The 24,075-nt window shown below is 36.5% G+C and overlaps 1 protein-coding gene across 1 annotated transcript in view; it reads right to left on the bottom strand.

The window, feature by feature from the left end:
- The window catches only part of LOC123252422 (WD repeat-containing protein 19-like), a 200,917-nt gene that overhangs the window by 164,545 nt on the left and 12,297 nt on the right, over nucleotides 1–24,075 (bottom strand). The window contains exons 5-8 of the mRNA XM_044681745.1: nucleotides 13,240–13,355; nucleotides 12,726–12,841; nucleotides 6,785–6,865; nucleotides 2,903–3,015 (exon numbers count right to left, since the gene is read on the bottom strand). Of these exons, the coding sequence (XP_044537680.1) occupies nucleotides 2,903–3,015; nucleotides 6,785–6,865; nucleotides 12,726–12,841; nucleotides 13,240–13,355 (426 nt within the window). The remainder of the gene's footprint in view (nucleotides 1–2,902; nucleotides 3,016–6,784; nucleotides 6,866–12,725; nucleotides 12,842–13,239; nucleotides 13,356–24,075) is intronic.

The following is a 24,075-nucleotide window of genomic DNA, read 5'->3' as shown; positions in this document are numbered from 1 at the left end:
TCATTAAAACCCTAAAAGGTTGGCTTTTGTAATATTTGAAAACTACCACCCACAAAGGGTAACTTTGTATTTCTATAAAATAGGAGGATATAGATATAGAAATAAATACATGCATATCAAGGTCACCTTCAACAATTAAATTCTAACCAAATTTCTAACCAAATTTATTTTGAAGGTATACTATGTGCAAGACTCTACACTGAGTTCTACAGACAAAAAAACAACCAAAATAGTCCCTTCCTGTTCTCAAAATATAAAGTAATTCAGGGGCAAATCAAAACATCAAAAACTAGGACAATAGAGGAAAAAAATTCCTAAAAGAAGGAGGCACCAAGATGAGCTTTGAAGGGAGGCATCTTAAGTGGGAGAAATAAAATAAATGATAAAAGTTATTTATCATAAAATTTTATTATAAAAATTAAATTTAAATAATTTTTAGAAATTTATATTTATAATAATTAATTAGTAAAATAAAAACAGGAGAATACACCAATTGTAGGGGAAATCTTAGGAAAAAGCATAGAAATGGCCAATAGAATTCTGAGTTCAGGAAACAAAATGTAGATCATTCTATCTGCAACACAGAGGAAAATATCTATTTAAATATGTTGAGTTTGTAAAGATGTCCAAAAGAGAGTTAGTGATTTAAGATTATAGATTAAGAGGTGAGGGCTAGATATTATGAGTTATCTACATAGAGACAAATCAGTTTAGGAAGAATGAGGCTGAGAGAAAGATTGAAATATAAGACATCATGATCAAACAGAACATCAGAGTTCTGGTTTATGGAGATCATGTAGATAAGTGGTGGTGAGATTAGATGGTGAGATTATCTCTACATGTGACTGAGGTGAAGTTGCAAGGAACAGGAAATGAGGAGGTTGATGCACTGGGAAAATAGAGTATTTTTAAAAGAGTATCAACAGGGAGTATATAGGTAACTTGGGAAGCCAAGCCTAGAGATAACAGGTCCTGGTTTCAAATTTGACCTCAGACACTTCCTAGCTGTCTGACCCTGGGCAAGTTACTTAACCCCCATTGCCCGGCCCTTACTGCTCTTCTAGAAGCCTTGGAACCAATATACAGTATTGATTTAAGACAGAAGGCAAAGGTGTTTTTCTTTATATTTTTAAAGGATATCAACAAATATATTTAAGGACCCAAGAATTTGGGCATTAGTTGGCATGCAGAGGATTACTATGGGTGAGGGGTTCAACATCCTGGGCAAGAATGGGCTAAGATCTAGCAGACAACAACAGTCAGGACCTGGATAGGGCAATAGAAATGAATAGAATGAACCTCAAAAGAGAAGTTGTTGAGTGATATGTTCATTCATTTATACAATCATGAAAGGAAGAAATCTAATGTCAAAGGAAATTTGTTAAAGAACACAAATTTCAGATAGGACTATGAGGGGAGGGCAGAGAAAGATAAGAATTCTTTCAAGGAGCAGGGCTAAAGTAGATGGGAATGAATTAGATGTGTTGGCAAAAGGAGGAGTTTTCACCTAAATGATTCATAGCTCTGCATCATGTGTGAAAGTGGAGAGAAAAAAGAAGAAAAAAGGTAGTTTGCTAGTCATAGGATGCATGATTTTCTTGGATTTCCCAGTAAAGCAGTGGCAGTTCCTTCTTGATGTTAATAATGGAAGTCTCTGTTGTTTTCTTACCCTCCCTTGTAGCTAAGCTCTGGCCCAGGAATAAGTATAAATGATTGCTGAATGGTTATAAAAAGATGGAGACTTGTTAATTTCCTCACTATTCTCAAATAAGCAATAGCACCTTTTACTCCAGGCCCTGGCTTGATGGTAAGAGCAAATTAAAGTACTATTTTTTTAACTCTTGCCAGTGAAATGAAGCAAAAAGAACTGAATAAGCGGGCTTTCAAAAGCAGAATTCTCAAAAAAAGCACATCTTTACAGATACACAATTGACCAAACAGTGTAGAGCAGAAAAGAATGCACTGTGCTTGTTGATTGTAACATTTGATTTCATAAAGCAAAACATTACCTTCAAGACTCTCCTTCATATCTCCTGCATAAAAAAAATGCATCAGTGCCAAAATAATAAATGATTCCCTGAAAGTTATGACAGAGATAGCTTTGTTTAATGACATGATTATTATTATTAAGCGAGGCAGAAAACAAAGAGATGTATGTCTGCCAAAGGGTCTTCATTTTCAATAAAGGTTGGTCAAGACAATCTTAAATGGAAGACATATTCCCTATAAATGGTAAGGTCAAGCAAATATTTTGTTTGGGAATGATATGTCAACTAAATAATCACTCAAAAGAACTGGGCCTAATTATTCACATAGGGAAAAAAGGAAGAATGTCTATTGTCCAGCCCATAAATGTAGTTGAATAGAGAATTCATAACACTGATCCACCAGAACGTATATCTTTGCCAAATACAAGTGGACAATAGTCTGCAAAATATTATGAATGAGGATTTAGTTGCATAAGAGAAGTTCCATAAAGGATATCAGATAAATGTATGACTGGAGAAGGTAGCAAGCTGGTCATGGAGAGAGGGTAAGGAGTAACTATGAAATGTCAAAGACCAGAAAGGTTTTCTGTGAAGTATTTATAGGATTATGGGAGAATATAAGCAACAATCATTTAAGATGACAAGTTTGCAATTTATACTGTTGTAGCTTGTATATAGAGTACAATTTTAACTGTTGTAGAACTACTGAGGTCACAGATCCATTGATATAGCAAAGAATGTCCACTAAGTTGGAGAGGAAATTCTCTTATAAATTCATGGCAGGGAAAGCCATCATAACTTAGCAGAAAAATGGGGTCAAAGCTAGGATCAATGATTCCAGCTGAAGAAATAATTATTGGGTTGGAAAAGTCCATAAAAAATAGTTCATTATCACAATGATGGCAATGACTTACCAATGGTAACAAACAATGTTGCCATAGTGCTGCTGGAATCCCAAATCAATTGGATTTTCTGGACAATTCACATTAAATAGAAATAAGTTTTTCTTGCCAACCACCACACTTATCTGTCAATGGACAAAGTATTAGCAACCTAAATTACAAAACTCAATCAAATTAAGCATTAACTGTGCAGTATAGAAAATAATATGGGCTCAAAGACCAGAAGGCAATAAAACTACTATAAAAATAATGCACTATGGGAGCTGTTATAGGCAAATTTATAATATGGAATATAAAGATAGGTAAGATAGATATATAGGCATAGATAGATAGATAGATAGATAGATAGATAGATAGATAGATATAGGCACAGGCAGCTAGAGGCAAGATCTTGTTTGGCAGACATAGACATTCTGTATAGAATGCAGCAGTAGCTAGAGAAGGAGTGAACTATCAAGGCTGGAAGAAGGCAGCTGTGATCCAGCTTATTGTCTGTAACCCGAAACCTTTGAAGATCTTGGGTGTGAACATCAAGCAAGTGCCTAGGCTGAGGAAAGATTAAGCCGGACCAATTGCAGTAGACTAATAGCAGAGTGCCTTTCTCCTTAGTCTTGTGGATTTTACTGGCTGACCAAGGATTTGTTCCAGTTACCTTACCATCAAGGATTCAACTTGGATCAGTATCTCCTTGTGGCATGAGAATGCCTCTCTTGTTCCAGCCAGACTGCCTGCTTATCTGTGCTAGAGTTAGAGAGAAGCCAGCCAACTCCCCATTCTAAATGACAGTTGGTTGAGCTCTCCTTATTATATTAGTCAAAACCTCTCCCATTTCCCTTTCCCTAACTTCATTAAACTGTTTTTATAACTTCCTGTTTGTTTCTTTCTCCACAAACCAAAGGACTCACTATAGTGTAATTTAATCCCTGCCTAGAGTTAGGACAGTTGATCTCAACTGCCATTCCCTCAGTGCTATCACTACTCATTCCCCAAGCCCTGTCCATTACTTGTGGGAGTGAATGTGATTCCTTTGTGTTTTAAGTGTTTTGGCAGTTAACCATCTCACCCCAGCATTCCTCCATCATTCCCCTTCTCCCTCTACTATCTCCCCAGTGTTTATTTACCCACTTCAGACTCCAAGCAGAGACTAAGAATCTTAGTAATGGTTTGTGGTGCTAAGAAGTTAGCTAACTTTCTCATGGTCACACATCCAGTAAGTGTCAAAAGGAGGAAAGGAAATTAATTCTGACACTAAGCCTGGATCTCTATCCACTGTATCACACTGCCTCTCATATTTTACTAATTGGCAATTTTAAAAAGGCAAAATTCTTATGATGAGCAATTCAAGAGCAATGGAAAGGAGCTTGATGGATATAAGTAGGTTGCAATATGTCATAAGCCAGGATTGTAGAAGAAAACTGGGGTATAGGCTATCCCAAAGAAACATACAAACAAACAAGAAGGATCCTGATCAGGAGGAAAGAATGAAGGATAACTCATTGACAGCCATATACTTCACTAGTCTCCTCAAGAAAAAGTAAAGACTCTACCCTCTCCAAAACACCTCCAGCATGCTGATATGACTCCTAGAGCTATATTATGGGAGTATGTGAAAAAGGGGAGATGGCTGGGTTGTGGTCTTCATTGCTGGAGGTAACAGTCACATGAATGAAATCAGAGATCCACTTGAACAACTGAGACATTAGAAAGAGATGCTGTAATAGAGTAGAAAGCATACAGGACTTGGAATTATATCTGTATTCTAGACCTGGCTCAACCAATTACTTTCTATGTGAACATGGACAGGTACCTAATTTTTCTTAACCTCAATTTCTTCATCTGTAAAACTGAGGTGATAATATGTGTACAGCCTTCACAGAGTTGTTTTGAGAAAAGCACCTATATAGAGAAAACAAGTAGAATTTGTAGTGCGGAGAAAGGGGGTCATGACAGTTTTTTCAAGCTTTGGCTGAATTCTGACATCAGTTAGGAGTTTGGAATCTTGAGGAAGAGAAGGCAGTTGGTTTGGGAATATCGTGGAGAGAGAATCAGACCAGCTAAGCTGCTTCCTTGACTATCTGAAGAATTGAAATTGAGCCTAGCTTTGGAATTTTTATTTAAGAATTGTTAGTTTAGATAAACTCTTTGTATCTTCATTCCCTACTTTATTTCCTATCTTCCTTCCCTTACCTTAAATGTCTGTGGAGTGAATCGGGAAAGTAAATTAGAGAGTAGTTCAAATCTGTGAGGGGTTTAACTATAATTTGACAGTATTTTATCCAAAGAATTTGGTTAGTCATCATTTTATTCCCTTTAGACATCAAGAGCACCTTGAGAACTGAGCTAAGGCAGGACCTTGCTCAGACTCCCTTTCTGCCTCCCTTCCCCCACCTGAGGTTTCTTTAAAACTGTTAGGGCTTCCTCATTCCACTTTCCTGACAAAACATCCTTAAAGACAATAAACCCTTTTGTGTTTCAACAGACCTGTTAGTTGACCTGTCAGTTAATTAGTAAGAGAGGGAAGGTAAGGGAAAAAACCAACATACTCTGGGCTTGAAGGGAAGCCGGGGCATCCATCTTGAAGGAAGGTGTAACTTCAAAACAAGTCCCTTCCTGTGAAATTAACTAAAGCCTGTAGTTAATTTCAGTTCAGTCTATTTCCCTCAGTTTGTCTTTAAGTCTAAGCCCTGGTCTATAAGCCCTGCTGTCTTTGCCTGTTTATATTAATTCCTCCTCTCCCTGAAGATCTTTGTTCCCTTCAGTGCTATACTCCCTGACTTCAGCCCATATTATATCCTGAATCTCCTTATTCCAGCCTACCTGTAACCTATATTACTTACCTAGCAAGTCCCTGACAATCTCCCTTCAAAATCCCCTTTTACCACACACCTTTCCTCAGATTCTCCCCATTACAAGAGGTGAGTTATCTTGCCCAAGATATTTCTTAACGTCAAAACATATGTCAATATTTCAAAAAATTCATAATTCCTCCACAGATCCTCAATATCTTTGCAAACAGAACAGTTTCTATGACAAAAAACAAGTGGCTACTTTCTGATAATAAACTTTTCTTAACTCAGGTATTCTAGTTTTCAAAAGAAAAAAAGTACTTCACCAGTCCCTTACTCAGTCTTTCCAATTTGGCCTTCAATGGAACAGCTTTTAAGAACCTAGGATCTCTTCTACACTGTAATGAGGCATTGGTGCAAAATTTTATTAAAGCATTTTACTCTTATAATTTTCAAATATTATAAACAATTGTTATTCATAAACATTATTATATTTATCTGCATATAATTTGAAAGAGTGAGCAGTATTTCTATGTTCATAAAAACTAAAAATATGTAGCTATTCTGTCCTTGCAAAAGACTCTGCCAAGATGAATAGGGAAATAACTGAAATAGGACAGGAAAGAGATAAAAGTATCTCCTCCACACTCTCCTATCTCTCTCTCTTTTTTTTAAATCCTTAGTCTCCATCTTAGAATCAATATTAAGTATTGATTCCAAGGCAGAAGAGTGGTTAATTGTGTTTAAGTGACTTGCCCAGATTCACACAGCTAGGAAGTATTTGAGGCCAGATTTGACCTCCTGTCTCAAGGTCTGATTCTCTATCCACTAAGCCACCTAGCTGCCCTCCCATTTTTCAAACAAGAGAGCTCAACTAAATTACTTTTAAGTTACCTTCTAGACCTACAATTCTTTCCCACTCAATGTCACTATATGAAAAGTACCATATGGGATGTTATCAGAGATAGAAAGATGTCCAAGATTCAGTTCCTGACCTTGCTAATAAACCAATAGAGAAGATAAGAGATGTTCAGGCAGGGTTTTGATAAGTTCCATATACACAAAGGCAACAACATAGGGATATATTGGTTTCAAATGGAGTTCTTACAGTATTTTCAGTTGTTAATATTCTGTTTTCATTCCTCATCATTGAAAACTGCATATCACTAAGATCTGTTTTCAAAAGGACCTACAGAGGAAAAATGCACAATTGTTTTTTAAATGTATTAGCATTTCAAACTTAGAAGTTAAATCAATTCTTTATCGAGTTCCTATAGTACTAAAGGTCCTTGGAAGATAACAAAAAGTAAGAAACAAGATTCTTGCCCTCAAGAAAATTAAATCTAATCAGGGAGTCCTAAACATATTAAAAGTTAAGTAGCAATAAAATTTATGATTTAGATAAATTATTCATTATAACTTATTACTAAGATAATGCAATACAACTGAAGATATATTCAAAAGTAAATACAGGATTAATTATTAGGAATAGAGATAGTAAGTATAAAAAACTTTTTAAAGAACTTTAAAGAGCAATAAAACATTATTTGGAGTGGTCAGAGATCAGATGGAATAGACATAATATCTGAGCTGAACCTGCAAGGGTAGGTAGGATTTTGTAGGCAAAAGAAGAATGAAGATGGGAATTTTGGGCAGGGAAAAATGCTTATCAAAAATAACTGGAAAAGTACAAGCTAGAGTTAACCAATTTGGTTAGAAACGTGTAGAAAGAAATAAGATTAGAAAGCTATGTAGAGGTTCTATGGAAAGTTCCAATTTTTGTCAAGGGAACTACCATCCTTTCAATCGCACAGGTTTATAACTTCTGAATTGTCCTCAGTCCTCATTCTCCACATCTCCCATCAATTGCTAAATCGTGTGTTTACCTCCACCTCTATCAAATCTGTCCCTTCTCACAACTCATACAACCACTGTATCAATTCAGGTCTTCATCATCTCTCACCTACTTATTGCCTGTCTCCACTTCAATACTCTAACCACAAAGTTGCCAAAGTGAGTTTAAGCACAAATCTGATCATGTCATTTCACTACTCAATAAATCCAAGTGACTCCTATTGTTTCCCAGATAAAATGAAAACAGTTTGATTTTTTTAAGTCCTTCACATCCTAGCCTCAACATATCTTTACAGCCTTATATTATTACTCCCCTTCTACTCTATAGTCCAGCCAAACTGGACTTCTCTCTGTTCCTAACAGATGACACTCTTTCATCTCCATGTCTAATTCCTGTCTTTGTATTGACCATCCTCCATGCCAGATACTATGCTAAAGCACTAAAGATATATATAACAAGCAAATCTCTGTCCTCAAGGAGCCTCTATTCTACTAAGACTATACATATATGAATATAGTGATTATTTATTTGATGTGATTACTTATGAGATGACATAGCATGAAGATGAAGGTAGAGTACCCTGATGTGTCTATATCCTGACTATAATGTTCCTGGGAGTTTTCTTTTTTGCAGGTGACCAGTAATTTCTATTTTCACTTTGTCTTCTGGTTCTAAGAGGTCTTGGCAATTTTATGTGAAGAGAGGTACACATGTAGGATGACTGTTGTGTAGCACAAAGAAAAGGCAGAATAGATACCTCTAACCTCTTATCTTACTCTTCTCCAAGAAAGACTTCAATTTTTTTTATTAAAACCCTTACCTTCCATCTTGGAGCCAATACTGCATATTGGCTACAAGACAGAAGAGTGGTGAGGGCTAGGCAATGGGGGTTAAGTGAATTGCCCAGGGTCACACAACTGGGAAGTGTCTGAGGCCAAATTTGAACCTAGAACCTCCCGTCTCTAGGCCTGGCTCTCAATCCACTGAGTTACCCAGCTGCCCCCAATACTTCAATTTTTGCCAGGAGAAGAAGCACTAAGTTGGAGCCAGAAGCTGCCACTCTGCTCTCCTCAGAGGGAAAAGGGATTTCAGTCTATAATTATATCTATCTGCTCCCTTAAATATTATTAGTCTAGAAATGTGGTCAAATTCAATCTAACTTCTGATCACTGTGTCACTATTGTAATAAAGAAATAGCATTTTTAAGTATAGTTAGAGAAAAGTTATGCAAAGCAGGAGGGATGAGCAGAACATTCTGGGAGCCTTGGAACTCTGCAAGTAAGACTCAAGGGTCTGGGTCTGTTGGTTGCTGCCACTGGAGAGGAAGCAGGTGTGTCTGTACTCCTAAAATACCATCCCATTTACTGTGTGGCCTGGAGCTTGGTTTATATTTGGAAGGTGGACTTCTAAGTGTGGACAGCTCTTGGTTGAAGATCCATTTTGGAATTACTGGCTGGTTTTCATTTGGGACCTTAGCCAGTTGAGATCACTGCTGGAGGGACAAGGACCCAAGGAGTGAGATCCCATCCTGCTTGGATCTAGTTAGTGTTAGAGTAGTGATCCATTTCCCTTGTTTCTGATCCATAGTTAACCCCAATTAAGAAAATCCCTGTTTACCCATCTCTCTAACCTCTTTAATAAATTATTGTTTCCTGCTTCTTGTCTGTTCTCCTTAACCCTAGAAGTACCTTGGTTACGTTACATAAGGTGTTATTGTAATTCCCCAGCTGACTGGAGTCTGGCTCACTGCTTAACTGATTTAACTGCCATTCCTCCATATAGGTGTTCCTCATTATACCCAACTCCTGTGTTTGTGGGTGTAAAGGTGATTCCCCATTGGAATTTGTTCTTAGTCAGTTATCCCTTTCCCAAGCAGTCTTCCTTTTCCCCTTTCTCTAAGCCCCAGTGAACTCAGTGTTTAATATTTACCCATAAAACTATTGGAGTGAAGCAGGACCCTAAATTTTATATACAAATATTCACCCTTTTCCACCAGAGTTCTACAATGAAGATACAAATTAAATAGCCAAGAAACCCATTTATCCAAATAGAAAAAAAAAAACAGAAATCAAAAAAGGTATACATAGGAGGATATATACTAGGCAATATAGAGTAAAGGAGTTTCTCCTATTGAGAGCAAGATAACTCAGATTAACCAGGAGAGCCCCATATCTCACCCAAGGAAAAGTTCCCTGAACTCAAGCTCGGGACAGAGACATGATGAAGATGGTTGGCTCCTCTCATGTCTTCCCAGAGTATTTTTCTTCATCAACCTGTTAGCTTCATCCATCTTTCCTTTTAAAGGTGGAAGCCAAAAGCTCCTAAAGTCATTTCAGGGCCCAAAGCAACTTGAAGCTTGAAGAGAACTTGAAGAAGACTCTCATTCACCAACTCCACTCTACCCCCTCATACAAATCTGAGCATTCATATCCACCAATGAGGACTTTGAGACTGAGGTTACATAAGATTGAAATGTTTAGAATCTTTTTCTGGCCAGGATTTTCAGAGAATCCAGTGACTCTTAAATTGTCTTTCCTTAATATGTTTCTAGGTCATTTCTGCTAAGAGATGCCTTATTTTTTTTTTTAGTCTTTAATTGTTTTTATTTTTCTAGTCTTATGAAGTCATTAGTTTCATGAAGACCATGATTTGGTCTGTCCCATTTTTCAGAGAATTTATTACTTAGCCAAAGGTTTATATTGCTTTTACTGTTAATTCTCTTTCTTCCATGGTTCTCATTTCTTTTCCAATTTTTTCCTCAAGCACTCTCATTTCATTAATAGAAAATTATTTAACTCTTTAAAAAATGTATTTCATCGCTTCCAGGAGTTCTAGTTGAATTTGTTCCCAAATTGGTGCTTTTTTTTTGAGAATTTCCTTCTAGAGGTTTTGGACTCATTCTTTTCTGAGTGTGTTTTGAAGCATCTGTCACCTTAAGTTTTTTCATGGCACAATTTTTTTTTGGCTTGTGCAATCCTACAGTCTACTTCCTGACTTCAGACTCAATGTTAAGACTGAGTTCTGTGTATTCCTGAAGGAAGTAGTACTGCTGAAGGCATTGATCCTTTTTATTTTCTTAGAGTAATGAATATTCTATTATTCTAGGATTTCAGGGAAAACTCAGACTGGGGACATAAAAGTTTTTTGTGCCCCCCAAGTGGTCTGATCCAAAGCAAAGTCTAGATGCTGACCCCATAGTCAGTACTTTACAAGTTTTTCACCTGCTTTTGAGTCTGAGCAACAGGTCTATAGATTGCCCTATGTGGAGTTTCAGTAGAAAGCTGCTAAACTCAATCACTTTCAGCCAGCAGACTCTGCTGGCCTAGGATTCTTGCCCTGATTATTCCTATTTGGACTTCTTCGGGCTGAGCTGGAAATTCAAACTAAGAATCTATTCTGCTCCAGAGGCGTCTACGATCTGTTTCTGGCCTTGTGATAGTGTTGTTTTTCAACCTTCATTTTTTTAAAAACCCTTACCTTCTGTCCTAAATTAGATATAAGTTCAAAGGCAAAATAGTAGAAAGGGCTAGGCAATGGGGATAAAGTGGCTTGCCTGGGGTTGCACAGCTAGGAAGTGTCTGAGTCAGATTTGAACCCAGGACCTCCCATCTTAGGCCTGGCTTTCTGTCCTGAGCTACCTGGCTGCCCCTTCAAATTTCATTTTTTGAAAAGACCAATGACATTCTGACATTGGGGTCAGGACATAGTATGTTTGACTGTGGCTAATCATTCCAATACAAGTTCAGAAGGCTCTATCCCAGATCGAGCACAAATAGTGCACTGAACATTTGGGATGGAGACGTCTCTAGATCTGTGCATTTCACATTTCCTTTGTGCTAATGAGGTTCTTCTTTGCTCATGAGGTAGAGCATATTCTTTGATATGCCTGTATCTCCCATGTCTCACAACTGATTCTAAAGTTCTTCAGAGCAACCTTGAGAGTGTTCTTATACTACTTCTTCTAACCGCCATGTGAGCACCTGCCTTGGTGTAAGTTCTTGAGTTTGGCATTTGGGCTACATGACCAGTCCATCAAGTTTTATTCTCCTTAGCAGACTTTGAATGTTTCACAGTTCAGTTTGAGAGAGGACCTCAGTGTCTTGTACCTTATCTTGCCAGGTAATCTTCAAAATCTTTCTAAGAGAATTCAAATGGAAGTAGCTCAGTTTTCTAACATGGCACTGGTAGACTGTCCAAGTTTCACAGGCATACCACAGTGAAGTCAGCACAACAGCTCTGTAGACTCAATTTGATAAGAAACCTAATAACCCTTCTCTCCCACACTTTCTTTCAGACTCCCAAATGCTGGCCTTAGTCTAGCAGTGCATGCATCAACCTTACCTTTGATGTGGACATCCCTGGAAAGTATAGACCTTGATTCAAAAGGGCTTTTTACAAGTTATAAGCCAGGAAGACCTTGGTTCAAATACAGTCTCTAATAGTTACCAGCAATAAAAGTAGTTCTTGTCCCTGATTTATTAACTAATTTTCCATACACTGTTTAAGAGAAAATTTAATGGTTGCGGCTCTGAAGTTTTATGTAAAAATGATCTGAATGCCTGTGGTCCTAGAGTTTCACATAAAAAGGATTGGAATGATTGTGGCTATGAAGCCTCAGAGTGATGTTTCCATTTAGGAGTATAATTCCATGGTCCAGTCAGTTGGTTGGGTAAAGGGAGAAAAGAGAGAAATGTGAAGCACAAAAATTAAGTTAAAGGAGAAGAAAAAAAGTCAATCTAATATACAAATTGCATTGAAGTAGATCTTATTGGGGGAGGGGAGCAGCCTTCATTGCCCTGGTGGTCTTTTATATTGGGGTTTGAATACATCAGATAGATCAAAGAGAAAATTAACAAATAAAAAAAATCCAAAGGGTTTGGCAATTAGATGACTTTAGGGAATGTACTTTCCGTAAGTAAAAGGAGGAGGGATTAGAGTGGAAGCCAAATTACTTGAAGTTAAAGGGACTGAGGATGGTAAGAAAATAAAAGAAGCAGGTATAGACTATTTATTCTAGAAATCTAGCAGTAAAATGTGAAAAAGAAATAGAAGAGGATATGCACTGTAAATATCAAGTGTAGAGCAGGATGGTATGGTATTTTTAAAAATAGGAATAATAAGCATAAGCTTATTAATGACTTTTAAAAATAGTAAAATAGAAACTCAAAACTTAATACAGGGTGTTTCTTTTTACCTGTTTTATTGTATCACCTTCCTGATTGCTAACCGTTATAATTTTGTCTTCACTACCTAGTGCCAGTAAGTTTTCAGAACTCCAACATCCACAGGTTATTCGTTTAGTGTGCTTACCTGAAAAATAAATAACTTTATGCACCAAAAATAGGCTATAATGCTTCCCCCAAGATCTACAACCACCTTATAGGGGAAGTCTTTTTGTATTTAACACTTTAATTCCTTAAATGAGCTTCAAAATTCCTCTTTCTAATGAAGAGTGTTACAACGAAGTCCTAATGTTTGCAAAGTAGGACTATTAAATTATTAATTATTAAAATATTTATCTATTAAAATACTAAATAATTTGATAATTTATTAAAGTATTAAAGACTAGATAAAAAAAAGCTTCATGATACTACATATAGACAATATTACTATAGAAAAATATATATAATGGGATTGGGGGGTTTTGTTACTTTTTAAATCATTATTGAATTTACATTTAAGAAAATCAATAGTCTAGCACTACATACCAAGTACAGGAATTTTGCGAGAAGTCTGATGGTTATATATAAATAAGTTTCCCTTAACTGTTCCAATAGCAAGTAAGGCTCCAACTTTTGACCAGAGCAGGAAGGACATCTGATCCCTGGAATTTAAATTTTTTTCACATTATATTAATATTCTTATGTATCTATCATAGCTACACATTATAAATATATCTATTTGTTAACCTAAGTATGCATAAGCAAAGGCACAGAATGTTAGGACTAGGAAGAACCTTAAACATTACTAGTCTGACCTCCTTATTTTACCCATGAATAAATGGAAACCCAGAGCAATTAACCCTGGACTTAACTAAGGTCACATGCATAATGAGTCTACTACTCACTACAAATAAAGTTGTAGACAAGTTACTAATGATTTCTTACTTGCCAAATCTAATGGCTTTTTCTCATTCCTCATCCTTCTTGACCTCTCTATAGCATCTGACACTATTGATCACCTTCTACTGAATACCCATTCCACATTTCATGACACTGCTTTCTTTGTCTCTTAGTCCTTCTCCTTACTTGGCTGACTGCTCCTTTTCCATCTCTTTTGCTGAATCTTTATCTTTGTCATGTCCCTTCAGCATAGATGATCCCCAAAGCTCTGTCCTAGTCCCTTCTTCTCTTTTCCCTCCATACTATCTAATTTGGTGATCTTATTAACTCAGTTGGATTCAATTATCATCTTTATGCAAATAATAGTTCCCATCACAAATCTCTGAATGTCTACTGGACTTGCAAATTAGATGTCTATAGGTATTTCAAACTCAGCATACACAAAAGAGTCCTTTATCTCTCAACCAAAATTCTCCCCTTTTCTGAACTTTCCTATTACACTCAAGAAAAGCACCACCCTCCCAGTTACCCAGGCATGAAACTTCGGTGTCACCTTCAAATTCTCACCCTCACACATCCAACATATACAATCCTCTGTCAAATCTTTTAGTTTTTACTTGCAAAACATTTTTCATCTCCCGGGGCCAACAAACCCTTCCTGAATGACAAAGTCACAGCAGGGATCCTGAAACTGCACAGCAGATTCCTGGGAGGATGGAAACCCCTCACTCAGATACCCCTGTATGACTCTTCTCTTACTAACACTCCTTATTATTGAAATTACTGTGATCAATATCCCTATTCAGCCCCAGGGAAATACAGAAGAATAGTAAAGGCTATTATTAGAACCCTTACAGGCCCTCTAAAAACTCCTAGGAAAGTCCCATCTTTACATGTAATAATATAGAATTCCCCTAAAATCACTTCATATCAAACCAGCAGATAGTGAGTTAATGTTAAAGATTTTAAAACCCTAACTTAAATCTCTCACTCCCATACACAGGTGCCTGCAAAAACAGGCCAGAACAGTCTACAAGTTTCTCCCCCTCCCTGATCTCTGTTCCGGAATGTTAACGCAAGAAAAGAACAATGGATGAAATATGGGAACTTGCTTTCCGGAAAGCTAGTATACCTCTCCGCACTGGATTGTTTTGATAACCCTGCAGGCTAGCCAAAACTTCAACTCACCTTTGAAAAATATTGAAAAATGTAAGACTGTTATTGAAACAATATTTGGACTGGGTTAGTGTTATTGTATCTTTTGAAATCTGCTAGTGTAGGGAATTAATTATGTAATTGCTTGATTAATTATGTAAGAGCAAAGATAATCATCCCTGACTTGATTGGTCAAAATGTAACTATTGTCTTAAACTGTAATGCATGAATTGCACCTCATGGATGGACGGAAAGTACAATTTCCAGCCCAGTTACTCCATGATGAACATTTCTTGCCAAGCTTTTGCATCCTTTGTATAATGAAAGAAAATAGAATAATTAAGAAATATCAAATGATTTTGTAATTCAGTAGAAGTTAATGTATGACTTAATCCATTATCTCTAAGATATATGGTGAGAATGAAAATCATGCCAACATGTATGTAATCTTAAGAGAAGGGTATAAAAAATAAAGCCAGCCCAAGGCTGCCAGAAACAGTCTTTGGGATACATGATTGAAATGCAGACTGTCTTATCTGCCGACACTGTCACACCACCTTGAGCCTCTAGACTTGTGGGGAGCGGACTCCCTGTATTCATATATGTCCCTTTCTTTCTTTCTTTTTTTAAACCCTTAACTTCTGTGTATTGCCTCATAGGTGGAAGAGTGGTAAGGGTGGGCAATGGGGGTCAAGTGACTTGCCCAGCGTCACACAGCTGGGAAGTGTCTGAGGCCAGATTTGAACTTAGGACCTCCCATCTCTAGGCCTGACTCTCAATCCACTGAGCTACCCAGCTGCCCCTGTCCCTTTCTTTCTAATCAAAAAGCCACTACATTTGTTCAAACTCTCATCACCTCTCACCCACACTAATAACCTTCCACTTGGACTTTCTACCTCAGTGGTCTCTCTACCATTGGAGTGGAAAGATTACCACATTCCAATCTATCTTCCACATAACTGTCAAAGTGAATTTGTAGTATGTGATTGTAATGGAATATTATTACACCATAAGAAATGCCAAACAAGATGATCATGAAAAAATGTCATGTCAATGAAGGTAAGGGTTTATTTTTAAAAATACATACATACACACAACACTAGGGAGAAGAAATCTATTTCCCAATTATTCTATTATTGAAATTTTTTAATTGTATAGGAATCTTTCCTTTCATAGAGTAAAAAACAATTTCCCTGTAGTTTCCATTCACTATTCCTAGTTCTGCCTTATGAAGCTAAATAGAAAAAGCATAATTCTTCCTTCAGTATTCTTATATTTCAATTGTCCAAAGGCATAATATTCACCAAAAATATTTTCTCCAGCCTAAAAATCCCAAATTGGGTTTAGTAACTGATTTCTATTCCAATCATAAATTCCACTCAAGTTTAAGTGATTCTATAAGATTGAATTTACCCCCTTGCATTAAGCTGTCCAGGTCCCTATAATGACTGTCCATACTTCATACATGGGGTTATAGCCATCTAAACCCCTTTGGATTTTGGTTTGAGTGATCTTTTTGATAGAATTTTCCTCTTTTCATTTTTCACTATTTTAAATTCATGATAAATATCAACAACATAAATATTCACATACAAATAGGAGCAAAACAAAGATTAAACAGTAATTTTCCTTTATACAGCTAATTTTAGAGTATATTAAATATGCAAGTAATAAGATATTCCTGCCTGTATCCCTTTTTAAGCTTTTTTTTGGTATTATTTTATGTATTTTTTATTTTTAATTTTTAAAATTTTTTCCATGATTCCATGATTCTTATTGTCTCCCTCCCCTCTTTCTTCCACCTTCCCAGAGCTGACAAGCAATTCCACTGGATTATATATATATATATTATCACTCAAAACCTGTTTCCATATTATTCATTTTTGTAATAGAGTAATCTTTTAAAACCAAAACCTCAAATCATATACTCATATAAGCAAGTGATAAATTCTTTAATGTATTTTTAAATGTTTAATGTGACCTAATTTACTGAGACTAATTCCTCAAATTATGCAGGTAATAAACCAGGCATGCATGCTTTCTCACTCTGTGAAATTTATGTATTTCCTTTAATAAACTCACCACAGAAGGTCCACCCAACATTTGTGGAGTATTCCTTGAATCTTCCTGACATTAAAATGATAGTGAAAGAGAAAGTGAGCTGCCTATTAGTTATTTATGGTTCTTAAAAATATGACCAGGTTATCTTCTTTGCAAACGCATTTATCTTCAATAGCATCCTTTATATTTCTTCTCTTGCCACTAGCCATTGCAAATATTTATTTAGTTTTATTGATGTTCTTAGAATTTATAATACCCTTTTATATTCCCCATACTCAGTGAGTTTTCACCTATAATGGAGGTTCTTAACATTTTTGTGTCATGAACCTACTGAAGCTATTGGTCTCCACCTCAGAATACTCTTTAAAATGCATATAAATACAAAGTTTTACAGAGGAAAACAATTATATTGAAATTTTAACAAGAAAAATTTCCAGACCTTAGGCTGAACCTTTGCCTTAATAAGAAAGAAATAGCAATGCAACACTAACCTATAGAGCAACTTTGACATCATACTGTAACCTCACATTTTTATTTCTATTTCCCCACTCCTGCAGAGAAAAGACCTTTGGTTTTAACAGTGTCTCTTTGATACTGTCTCCTGAACATTACCATTCATTTAAGCTGGCAGTCACATAATCTCAAAGTTGGAAGAAACTTAAGAGTCCATCAAGTCCAACCAATTCCTAAAGAGATAACCTTTCTATAAGAAACTCAACAAAATACCTCTCAAAGAATTTAGATAATTTTAATAAGCCAAAATGTTTCTCTTTCATTTCCATCCTTTTCTCCTAGGTACATATTCTAAAGCCAAGCTGAATAAGTCTAATTCTTCTTCTGCATGACTTATCTTTGAATATCTAGAAACCACTTTCATGATCATAAAATCTTTTCTCTTACCCAGGCTAAGCATTCCTAGTTCCTTCAAGAAATCCTTATTATGGCTTGATCTTAATATTCCTCATCAATCTAATGATACTCCTCTGCAAGATTCTTTTTCTTGCCAGTGACTTTACTAAAATGTGCCACAAAGAACTGAACATAATATTCTCTATGTGATCCTAACAGAGCAGAATATAATGGGATTATGACCACTTTATTCTCTATAAACTATTCTTCTTTTAATGCACCCTAAAATCACATTAACTTTTGGAAGCTACTATATTACATGGTTGATTTATATTTAGAATACAGCATTACATAACTCTCAGGGTTTTTTTAGGCCTAGACAGGCTTTCTCTATTGCATTTTTGTGAAAATAATTTTTAGAATTCACATATAAAACTATATATAATTGAATGAATATTCATTGCTTATGGTTAGTCCACCTGAGTATAAAAAGAAAAAACAATAATGCCTAAATTCATTTATATATTTAGTACTATACCAATAAAAAAAAAAACAACAGCTACTTTGCAGAACCAGATAAAAATAAAAAAATAGTTTTAAAAACAAAAATTCTAGTGTATACTTGGAAATTTTGTACCTTTGAACTACATCTCCCAGCATCCCTTTCCTTTTCATTCCCAAGTTCCATGTTTACATTATTTGTATATAGTTGTGTGTAACCCCGCCCTGGCTCTCTCTGTTTTCCCATGAGTGCTGCTGGGAAAGCTGGTTTTCTTTACTGAGGTTTTTCTTCCCTTACTTCAAGTTATTATAAATAAATCTTATTAAATATAATACTTGGAGTATTTGGATATTAATTTTTAATCTTATAATTGATTCTCAAGAAACATAATGAAAAAAGAGGAATTAAAAAGAAAGGCCAATAACAGATATGAAATCTTATAAAACAAGTATCATTTAAACTGATACTAATGAAAAATAATAGAAAAGGATAGCTAAAAACCAGTCTAGATAAGAATCAAAAACTAGTAAAGTCAATGGTAGTATCACTTTTCCCCAAATGAATCTTCCAAGTTGGATAGTAGTCATTAAATTTAATGACTCTCAAAAATCTCTCCATCATATTTAAAGATACTTTCACCTTTGTTAATTAAATCTAAAGATGGGCAGGGTAGATTTAATATCATTATCACACCTCAGAAAGACAACACACTACCCTGCTGTTTAAACAAAAATGATTTTGTTCCTGAGCAGTCACCAATGTCTTAAGGTTTTTTTTTAAACCTTACCTTCTGTTTTAGAATTGATGCTAATTATCAATTCCAAGGCAGAAGAGTGGTAAGGGATAGGCAATTGGGGTTAAGTGGCTTGCCCTGAATCCCACAAGAAGGAAGTGTCTGAGGCCAGATTTGAGCCCAGAACCTCCTATTTCCAGACCTGGCTCTCTATCCACTGTGCACCTAGGTGCCCTCAATGTCATAAGTTTTTATTTCCTTTATATTTGACTCCATTCTCTTCTCTCTCTTCCATGGATGACTCTTCCCTATTTTAGTGTTTATTTGTAAGGGAAATCATGTTAAATAGCTAAGGCTTTCCTTATAGTGCCAACTTGAATTTGGGAACCACAAATTTTTCTCCTGTCCCTTGGGAAAATGCCTTAAGGGGAGTCCCAGACTGACTTTGCTTCAGACTGAACTATAGGTGGGACTAGTAGACATAACCAAATGTTAAGTACCCTTTTTGTCTTAGAAGCTTCTCCCATTGTCTCAGAGTTCTCTCCCAGGAAGTCGTTCTTTTGGCTGCTCTGACAAGCTGCCCATTTGCCTCAACTGTTTACCACTGGCTCAGTTCCCCTCCTGGAAAAGGATTTATATTTAGTATTTCTTATCTCACCTTGGTGAACTAATTTATTCAGCTGCCTTTGATCAGCAGTCAATAGATTGTTGCCAAAGCTCTTAAGTAAGAAATTAAGCAAAGCTATCAACTAAGAGATCTTAAGCAATAATAATAATATCAGCTAATATGTATAATAGGGCTTCCTAGGATATAGGTACCATTATTGCCTAATTTTACAGATGAAGAAACTGCCTCAAGTCATGTAGCTAATGTCTAAATCTGGACTTAAATTCAGGCCTTCCTGACTCCAGGTCCTGTATTTTATCCACTGGATCACCAAATTCCCATCATTTTTCTCGGCTTCCATTCTCTTCTCTCTCTTCCATGGATGACTCTTCCCTATTTTAGTGTTTTCCACTGCAACTGGGCATGGGTTTGACTTTATTTATTCCTGGACTTGGCTTTAGACTAGGCTTGTCATACAACAGAATGCTAGTTTTCTCAACTGCTTTTGAAGTATAATTAGCAAGTATCTGCCAAAGCGAGATGCTGGACAGAAGCTTCCTTGCACATGCTCCAAGGACACTCTCTACTATTGATATGAGACAAGAAACAACATGTTTTCTCTAATGATATTATATACTCGAACACATCTATACACATTGCCTCTAGGATCAAATACAAAACGCTCCATTGGGTATACAAAGCCCTTTATAAACCAGCGCCTCTTACCTTTCCAGGCTTCTTAAACTTTACACTCTACCTGGCATTTTTCTATGATTGTCTCTCATGCCTTAAGTGCTCTCCCTCAGGAATGTACATGGTATTCAGGAAGCCTATATCTCTGATGTAAGGGCTGGCAGAGCCTTTTTCAGGGCTGTTTTCCTTCTTCAGTGTCTACTTGCCACTTAGTTCTCACCTGTGACTCCATGAAGCTATGGCTCAGGCATCAGCCACACCCCACTTAACTGTCTCAGCAGATAGGGTAAACCAGATTGAGGATAACTGACAGGCCTTACACAGATTGGTGACTTAGAGGAATATCTACTCCAGACATGTATTTCAACCAAAAGGGTGGCTGAGAACAATTTGTTCCTATAGTCATGAAGACAGCTGAAGCAGGTACTGTGGAGTGCTGAGAGCTTGGTAAACATCAAAGAAACCAAGGTCTTCCACTATAACACAAACCATCATCAGCCATGTTGACATTTGTCTGGACAATCACTGGACTACGATGATTCAGGAAGAGAGAAATGTCAAAGACTATGCAAGTCTGCCTCACATCACCAGTGCAAAAGACAACAACACAAACCAACTTTTCTTTATTATTCCTTCCTCCTGGCTTCTTGGCTTCCTTTACTTCTCAGTTAAACTTTTACTTTCTATATAAGAAGCCTTCCTTCCTCTACCCCTCTTGAGTCTAGTACCTTCCTCTGTTCATTATTTCCTATATATTCTGTATATAACTTATTTTGTGTAAATTTGTTTAGACTATGAGCTCCTAAAGGGCAGTATTGTCTTTGGCCTCTTTTTATATCCCTCTCAGCTTAAGTACTGTGCTTTACAAACTTCATAAACTTTGATTAATAACAACAGTCATTTGCTAGTGGAAATAATGCAGCTAGAGTTAACCTCCATACCCCCTCACCCATGCTACCTCTTGGAACTATACTGAAACAAAATGCCATGGAGCACACCTGAAGCAATTTGATTTAATTTTGCTCCCAGGCAGAATGATATAGGACCTAGCTATGGGCCTTTTGGGCAAAGATCCTATAAAAAGATATATCCACAAGTCCTACAGAATGTAAAGGCATGGAGGAAATTGAGATTTGCACTGTTTGTAGAGGGTACTGTCAACTTGGAATCTGAAGACCCAAAGTTTGTCCCTGTTCACCTGGAGGGAAGTCTCAAACTCCCAGTTTCAGACTGAACAATAGACCTTAAAGGAATGGATAATCCTAGTTTTGGTGGAGTTAGTCAACCTAATCAAAGGTTAAGTACCCTTCTGGCCTTAGAATGGTGATGGCAAACCTATGACACATGTGTCAGCACTGACATGTGTAGCTATTTTCAATAACACACAGCATACAGAGAAGCATAGGGCTGCATGCCGAGGATGAAACATTTTCTGTAGTGTAGTGTAGACACTGTGCACTACAGATGGCAATTCTATCTATATTAATTTACCTATTTTGGTTTATTAAATACAGTTATATTTTACAATTATACATTTTTGTTATTTAAACTATAAATATTGTGAAATTATGGTGTTTTTCTCAAAGTGACACACCACCCGAGTTATGCTCGTTTTTTTGCCAATTTTGACACACCATGCTCAAAATCACTGCCTTAGAAGCTTCCCCCATTGTATCCTTTCCAAGAAGACCCACACCTGTGCTGGGACCATCCTTTAAATATCTATTATAATTAGGCCACTCCCTGATGCCCCAAACCCTGGCTATGGTTCCTTTGCCAAGCCTGACTATATCCTGTCAGTGGAGTTTGGACACACCTATTTCCTTGTAGCCATGGTAATGTCAATTAATCATGTTTCCATGTCCTCAGTTCCCCAAAAGATATATGTTCCCCAAATTCTATTGTTCCTCAGAGGATGATCTAGTTCCATTATCCTCTCAGAGATACTGTTGCCAGAGTGGCAGACTCTGTGTGGCAGCCAAATACTGAACACTATCTCTTTCCTGATTTAAGACTTGGTATTTCTGGCTGCTTTAATAGTTCTGTGTTTTTTCCAGGTTAACAGTACTCATATCAACAAGATCAAAAACCAACTCAATTAGTAAAATTTTTTATTATAATATATTTTATCAAGTAACTTCTTAAATCCAAATGCAATGCTTCTATCTCATTCCCTTAATTTACCAATATGGGGCAACTAGATGGCTCTGTAGATAGAGCAACAGGTCTGGGATCAGGAAGACCTAAGATTAAATCTGGCTTCAGACATTTATTAGCTGTGCCCATCCATGCCCTCCCATAAGTTTGCCACAGATGTTCATTCAATATGCTAAAGTCCTTCCTTGGGCTTTTTTGCTATCGCAATACAGAGTATATATGCTATACATCAGGTAGCTATTCATTAATCACTATAATTAAGTGACCTTTTTGGATCATGCATTTCTTTAAAGAAAACCTTTATACCAATTCTCTTACATAAACTTAATTTATAATGCCATGCACCTCTCTTACCCTTTAGAGGTTCCTCAATTTTCATTTAGTATAGCCTTTATTATTTGAACACCATAGTGTTCAAAACTAGAAGCCAATAAAAGTATATTAATTTTTTTTAAGATGGGCTTTTATTTTAAGAGGAAACTTTGGATCTTGAAAATCACTGTCTAATTTTCCTATGACAATTCTGTCCCCTATCCTCCTGTTCAGTTCTGGACTTATGTCAGTCATAGTGTCTGACTAAGATACTCTAAGACAGAAGTAGACAAACTATTGCCTCCTGCCTGTTTTAGGATCAATAAAGTAGTTTCCAAGCATTCTAAGATTAGTCATGTGGAAGAATTAGACTTATTCAGTTTGGCTTTAGAATATGTACCTAAGAGCAATGGTTGGAAATGAACGAGAAACATTTTGGCCTATTAAGTAGCAACCCCTTATGACAATGAGAGTTATCTAAATGGGCACTTCCAAAGTGGGAATTTGTTTTACATAACTATATGAGTTTTTAAAGGGTTTTTTTTTTTAATTTCTCAATGCAGGTCCTGGATGGGGAGTTGGGGTGAAGGGAAGGGATGAGATGAGAGTAGAATAAAAAACAAAACACAAGTAAACAAAAATAAAAACAAACTTCACAAAAAACTCTGACAAGGGTCTAATTACTCAAATATATAAGGAGTTAAATCAATTGTATAAAAAATCAAGCCATTCCCCAATTGATAAATGGGCAAGAGACATGAATAGGCAATTTTCAGGTAAAGAAATCAAAACTATCAATAAGCACATGAGAAAGTGTTCTAAATCTCTAATAATTAGAGAAATGCAAATCAAAACAACTCTGAGGTATCACTTCACACCTAGCAGATTGGCTAAAATGAAAGAAGGGGAGAGTAATGAATGTTGGAGGGGATGTGGCAAAATTGGGACATTAATGCATTGCTGGTGGAGTTGTGAACTGATCCAACCATTCTGGATGGCAATTTGGATCTATGCTCAAAGGGCTATAAAAGAATGCCTACCCTTTGATCCAGCCATACCATTGTTGGGTTTGTACCCCAAAGAGATCATAGATAAACAGACTTGCACGAAAATATTTATAGCTGCGCTTTTTGTGGTGGCCAAAAACTGGAAAAAGAGGGTATGCCCTTCAATTGGGGAATGGCTGAACAAACTGTGGTATATGCTGGTGATGGAATACTATTGTGCTAAAAGGAATAATAAACTGGAGGAATTCCATGTAAATTGGAAAGACCTCCAGGAATTGATGCAGAGTGAAAGGAACAGAGCCAGAAGAACACTGTACACAGAGACTGATATACTATGGTAAAATCAAATGCAATGGACTTCTGTACTAGCAGCAATGCAATGACCCAGGACAATTCTGAGGGATTT

Source organism: Gracilinanus agilis, chromosome 6, assembly GCF_016433145.1.
Source record: "Gracilinanus agilis isolate LMUSP501 chromosome 6, AgileGrace, whole genome shotgun sequence".
NCBI classification, from domain to species: Eukaryota; Metazoa; Chordata; class Mammalia; order Didelphimorphia; family Didelphidae; genus Gracilinanus; species Gracilinanus agilis.
The sequence above is the reverse complement of the archived record's forward strand: the minus strand, read 5'-3'. Positions and strand labels throughout refer to the sequence as shown.